This window comes from Lupinus angustifolius, unplaced genomic scaffold (genome assembly GCF_001865875.1).
Source record: "Lupinus angustifolius cultivar Tanjil unplaced genomic scaffold, LupAngTanjil_v1.0 Scaffold_65_32, whole genome shotgun sequence".
Taxonomy (NCBI): Eukaryota; Viridiplantae; Streptophyta; class Magnoliopsida; order Fabales; family Fabaceae; genus Lupinus; species Lupinus angustifolius.
Genome location: NW_017723150.1, coordinates 43,696 through 50,617, shown reverse-complemented (window position 1 = coordinate 50,617; position 6,922 = coordinate 43,696). Strand labels below are relative to the sequence as shown.

Sequence of the window (6,922 nt, the reverse complement as noted above, 5' to 3'; positions counted from 1 at the left end):
ATATATGTAATGCTTTATGCTATGGAATAAACACATTGAGTCAAAACTAAATTGTATTCCTTTGTGAATCAAAGATGATTATATCCTTGTGAGAGTATTCTCCAAACCTTCTTGGCTAAACCAAGATTAGAAGTTGTTATCAAGAACCAAGTTCTTGTGGCGAGCATCACTTTGGCTTATCAAATAGCTGAATTGTTTGTGGCGCCCCACCTCATATCTTGTCCATCTTCTTTTATCCAAACACAAGTTATTTCCACTGCATAACTCAAAGGCTTAACTCAACCGTGAGCCTAGGCCATACACCAACCAAGATATATCGTTTCAAGAGCCTTTTACCCAAGAGGTTCACATCACCTTTCCCCTATCTGATAATTACATATGTCCCTTGGCCAAGCAGCCAGATTCTCATAGTCGATTGGGCTAGTCCATTTGAACTGCCTAGCAAAATGTGAACCATTTAGTTTCAAAGCAGTAGCAAACTAGTCCATCAACTCATACGCCATGTCAGTGCAACGATGGTTGGACACTTGTTGCAGCATTATGTGCTCATCGTTAGCCAGGCTCCGAGCATAAAATTCCCGAGCTACTAGAGATTTAATCAACTTCCCGAAGGTGGAGCAGGCCTAGGAGCCTAGCTCCACTACTGAATTTATAAGGTTGAATTGAGACAAGTGCACTTAGCGCAACACCTGTGCTTACCGCGAAAAACCATTTTTTTAATAGTTGTGCTCATCGCAACAATGCGTTAAGTGTAGGACATGTGCTCAACATAACTACTTAGATTCCCCCAACCATTAATTACGTGTGGGCGGCATCGAGCGAAACTATCAGACACGTTTCAACTTCTAATGTTGTGTTGAGCGAAAGTACAGCCTCTCAACATAGATGGTATTGCGCTTAGCGTAGAGTGTTGCGCTTAGCGCAAATGAAGCAATGAATAGTTAAGAATTAGACCTCATGACTTTACTTAGCACATATTTGACACTCTGCGAAGCAAGCAATGAGCTCAATGAAATTAGAGTTGTTGAGCACATGCGATATTTCTCTTAGCGTAGATAAGTGCGCTCAACATAAATGAAATAATGACAAATATAATCTAATTTACCTCCCAGGCGCTTAGTGAATCACTTGCGCCTAGTGAATTCAAACTAGCGTTGAGTGTGGCTTACTTGCGCTCAGCACATTGATGCTCACACCAACCAAGCTTTGTGTGTTGTTTTCCCCAGTTTAGTGCATCTATTATAGCTCCAGAGCACCTTGGATTGTAGCGCGGTTGATCTCCGTTACGTGAATGGATCAGTTGTCTGACTTCGACCGCCTCGAAACTAAACACAAAAACAAATTAGTGATTCACGAGTTAAATCGTTCACTTATTAACTCTACGAAACAAACATCGTTTTAATCTATTTCAAGAGCATCCGAGACTCTCATCCATCTGGTCCAAGAGTTATATTCATGAACCATCATTTATCCTCGAAAGTCTCATTCCCGATTCCTATCGGTTCATGATCATTTCAACACATTTTTACAAGGGTTGATCTCATGCTCAAAACGATATTTCAAATCAAACATCCTTAATGTCATCATCATATGTTATCATCAAAATCAACACGTGTATATATTTTAAAAACTAAAACAATCCCATTAACAACAATATTTTATCGTTTCAAAACAATGATTTCTAAATTCACAAAAACTCATTTTTCGCGTTCTTGCGTATAACAAGAGATAGGAAGGTTTTTAGAAAATTTTGACGGTTGAAAATGTTCGTAACATACGCATAAACATCATACTCAAATATGGTAAACAATGAACGGCTAGATTTCTAAGAGATTAAGAATGAAACTAAGAACTTACCTTGGAGTTATTGAGAAATTTAGAATGAAGTAGAAAAGAAAAGTGATGCCAAGGGTTTCTCCAAGTTGGGTGAGCTCTCTTAAAGGCAATTATTCAGTTTTTAGAGAAGAAAGCCAATGATTTCAAGAGTAAATGACTCTTTTAAGAGGAATTGAATCACATTTAAGGAAGCAAACCAAGAGTTTTCAAAGAATAATGGTGTAACAGGTACATGAAGGGTTTAAGGGTATTTGTGTAGAAGATGAGTATTTTCGGTTACTTGCCACGAAATTTTAACTCAGGAAAATGAGGTGACTTCTTTGGAGAAACATTTGTGACGAGGCCATGCCCTAGTATTGTCGGCTAATACTCAGGTGGATATTAAAATCTTTCGATTACGGTTAGAATTTCGGAATGCCAAATTCGGAGTGAAAAATATTTAGAAATGGGTTTTGAACAAACTTGATGTCTATTTTGACTCGAAATAATATTTTGAAGCTAACCGCACAATGGAAATTCGATTTCGAGCTACATAACTCAAAAACACATTATTGGGTGGAATTTGGGCGAATTTGGGCGAATTTGGGTCCGACAACAGTCCAAAAACTTTTTGTCACATAAAATTACGAATTTTTATCACAAAATAGGAATTCTTAAAACAAGACTAACACTCAACTATAGTTTAGTCTAATTCATTACCGGATAATTTTTAAAATTAATTTTTATTAAAAATAAATAATTAAAAATATATACATTGAAAATTCACGGTGTTACACTTAACCATAGACAAACAGAAAATTCTTAGCACATGTTAGTAACTCAATAGCAGTAAAAAATTACACAAAATAAAATTGCTAAAAACAGTAATCTAATTATGCAATGCTATAGTTTAGATGCAAGTCCTTGACAACATCATCATTTTTGCTAAACCGACAATTAGGAATATAAAATCTTCCTATTGTGTCATAAGCAATTATAAAGTAAGGGGACTGTCGTATCCACAAGGAGTTGCTAAACCTAGCCTTTCAATAATCAAATTACTATTCTAAGCTAGTTTTTATAAATGGTTTTCAAAGGTTGTTGGTTTGATTATGAAGTTTCAATGATAAAAAGTGTTGAAATTTAGATGTGGAATTGACTCACTATTCTTTTCAATATTATGGGCAAACAAACAAGCACCAAAACAAGTATGACTTTACGCAATATTGGACCTCAAAAATACTAGAAGCTAATACTTTAATCTATTTAGAAATTCATGAAATAAATCCAAAACCGTATTCACAAGATAAATAATTATGATTCACATAGACCTCTCTTTCTAGCAACCTATGAATGTGAATTGAGTTTAGTGCACTTCTCAGTGTTAGCCGCCAATGCCTTGGTCTATGTTAACACTTTACGAAAATAGCTATATGTCTAGAAGCTACAATGATGAAATTAAATATAATGAACCGTCAAACATGTCTCTATGTTTAGTAACACATACTATCTAATTTGAGAGTTTTTTGATGTTAATATGAATCTATATCTAGCAAACATATGAACATAGACACTCATTGTGACAATTAAGCTTAGAAACTACATCTAGTATTATGAAAAATAGATGAATTACATGCTTTGGATTATCGAATCATAATTTCTGCATTGAAGTAATTCGTTAAAAACACTTAGTAAGAATTACACACAACAAAAGTAATTCATAAAAAACAAATCATTTCATTCATAATCGAATTTCAAATACATAGATAAATAGTTAAACCATTTCTAGCTATAAAGTAATCTAGCTAATCATTTTCATACACAGCTTCATACAAGAGGAATTCAGAACTTGTAGTTTCAAATACAAAGACTTTACTACTCCTACTTTCTAACCTTTTACATCATATTTCCAACTTCATAAATTAAACACTAAGAAGACTAGAAATCATCCTAAGATGTGACTCAATCTAGGTTCCTAATCCCTTCGGTACTGAATGTAGGACTCGATATATATTCTTTGGCATTTTGGATCTTGTTTTATGTTTCTACATTTTTGTCCTTGCACTGGGTGCAGCAAGGGTGCGCTCAGCGCACCTCCTTTCTAATCAGACCATTCGCCTGACAATCTTCGNAAAGGAATCCTATGCCAAAACCAAGTGGATCCGAGGAGCATTAACAAGGCATAAATCCAACATTTTCCATGTGCCAAAATTGGAAGAATCATATGCACGCATCCTACACTAAGCTCAGCTGCTGCACTAGGCGCAAGCCAACAAATTTGTGGCTTTTGCATGATTTGTGCCCTTCGACCAACTCTTGGCCCATTTTGTGCTTTTCAAAAACTTGTATAGAAGGATTAGTACAAATTGTCATCAAAATTCCAATTACGACTATATAAATTAAATATTTAGAATTATAAGGTGTTAAATTATCCCTATGATAAGGTAATTTTGACACCTTACATTTTATCAACCACACTCTTAAAACACAGCAGTCCTTAATAAAGTTTCAAACGTGCAGGCATTCTATGTAATATCATAGGGTCATATTTTATATTAGCAAAAGTATAGAAGTGAAGGATGAATAATGTGATGATATTATATCAAAATAAGCAAGTATAAGGAGTGTAAAAGTTTGGTTTTGTGGTTTTTGGTACAATTCTGTCACCGAACCGAAAACAAATACATGATTCGGTTCATCTCTATTAATCGTAAATTTTACTGCAAGAACCGAACCGAACCAAACCAAATCACTAATGAATGATTCAGTTTGGTTCCGTGGTTTTCTTGATTTTTTTAATTATTTTTTGCATTAATTGAAAGTTCAAAATTTATTGCAAGAGATATTGTTTGTCCATAAAATGAAAAAAATATTACTATTACTATTATCAGTAAAGAAATGAAACTCGTAATTACTTATTAGTAATATATATAACAACTATGTAATTTAGGAAGAAAAAAACAATGGTACAATTTAGAATTAGTAACATATATACCAATAATAACATATATAACAATATAATTCATGATTAGTAACATACGTAACAATTTAGTAGCATATATATCAACTAGTAACATATATAACATTACAATTACGATTAGTAACATATATAGCAATATGTGTATAGCAATTTATGGTATATGTTAGTTTCAACGGACCAAATGAGTCAAACTTAAAAGTTATTTAAGATTTCTCTTTTGCTCTCTCATCACTTATTGCACTCACCCATTTGATTCATTAGATATAAGAAAATGAATAGCTGAGATTGGGTATAACTAGTGTAACTTAAGATAAGTGTAAACATATCCCTATTAACTACTTAAGTGAGAACAATTCTCATATAAAAATTGTGAAAAAAATAAATATGGGCCTTACAACCAATCATTAATGGTTAGGATTAAAAGTTAGTTATTGGTCACATGATAGTCATGTGCATGTATATATTAAGTGTTCTCATTTCTCACAATAACGCATTTTTCTTTCGTGAGTAGCTCCCTATATATATAGGAATTTAGTAAGTTGTAATATATATAACACTAGCATAATAATAATATAGTAGCATATATAACACTACAATTCACATAAAATTGATAATTTAAGCCATAAATTAAAATTGCTTAAAGAATTTTCTAGTATCTATTTTCTTAATATGTGGTTCGGTTCCAATGATTCCTAAATTTCTAAAACTATGAACCAAACTGAACATAAATGGTTTATTAAAAAATAACCAAACTGAATCGATCCACATTTCGTGTTCGGGTTCGGTTCCACGAATTTCACGATTTAAATCATAACCACTTACACCGATAAGTATAATTTTCAATTAAATCAATGTTAGTTATTTTATAGGTGGGGTAGGATGTAGAAGTTGTGAATTAATTAAATTCTGAGTTGGCAACTTTATATACTCGCGTATAAGTTTCACTTGGCATTATTCACAACTCTAATTACAATGCATGACCTTCAAATAATGTCAACTCTATTATGAGACAAGACAATTGTTAATCTGAATCAAAAATTAGAACTATACATTCCAAACACTGTAGCAGCGGGATATGAACCATGCTTTTTTGTTTTTGTTTATATTTCCCCATCCATGTGTCTTTGTCCTTATAATATCTATTAGTATATAATACTATATATTTGTTCCCGTTATGACAAATCTTGAACTATAAATACTCAAGTTCCAATCATAATCTAATCATTGGAGTCTTTTCTTTTCTCCAAACAAACTTGCTTCTTTCCCATTATCTCTCTAGACTTGATTGAGGGTACAAGGAAGCAAAAAGAAAAGAAAAGATGGCCGATCAAGAAGAAACATTAAAAAGATCACCTTCTCAAGAAAAATATGGGAGGGTTCAATATGCAATAAAAATATTGTTTTTGATTGTGTTTGTGGGCTGGATTTTCATTTGGATAATGCTCCCCACAAATACTAATAGAGAAAAATGGTTGCCTAAACTCGGAACAAAGATTAACTCTACATATTATGGAACAGAAGGTCTCTTTTTTATTCAATTATATATTTCACTTTGTGCTTGACCTTGAGTTATTTCCTTCATTTTATTTATTCTAATAATTAATATCCATATGGTCTTCTTATATTACAGGTGCATCATTTCTTATTTACACTTCACCTGTCTTACTCATGTCTGTTTTGGGATGTGTCTATCTCCACATAGCCAAAAAATCAAATGATTCCAACTTGGAAAGGTAACATTTCTTTTATCCCTTAAACGAATTTTCCGCTTACTCATCTTTAGTTAATTTGGCTTATATAATATTCTCTACTTTTCTACATCATCAGCTATAATGTCACGAAACTTGATGTAGCCATACTCAAACGTCCAATACTTGTAAAAGGCCCTCTTGGCATTGTGTCTGGCACACAATTAGCGTTCTTGCTAATGTTCATAGCACTCATTATTTGGTCCTTTGCAACATACTTACACAATGGTTTTGCCACAATCACACCGCAATTAGCAGCAAAAGATGGCGAAAAAATGTAAGATATTTTATATCAAACTCGGTGTTTTAAATTGTACTCCATTATCACAATTGCAATCTTAATATTGTATTTTTTAAGAGTTTCCACAACAATATCATA

The 6,922-nt window shown here is 33.0% G+C and overlaps 1 protein-coding gene across 1 annotated transcript in view; it reads left to right on the top strand.

Moving 5' to 3' along the window:
* The first annotated feature begins 5,893 nt into the window (after nt 1–5,893).
* LOC109339264 (ferric reduction oxidase 2-like) overlaps nt 5,894–6,922 on the top strand; it is a 5,003-nt gene continuing 3,974 nt past the window's right edge. Inside the window, exons 1-3 of the mRNA XM_019576677.1 lie at nt 5,894–6,316; nt 6,426–6,528; nt 6,623–6,820. Of these exons, the coding sequence (XP_019432222.1) occupies nt 6,115–6,316; nt 6,426–6,528; nt 6,623–6,820 (503 nt within the window). The 5' untranslated portion in view covers nt 5,894–6,114. The remainder of the gene's footprint in view (nt 6,317–6,425; nt 6,529–6,622; nt 6,821–6,922) is intronic.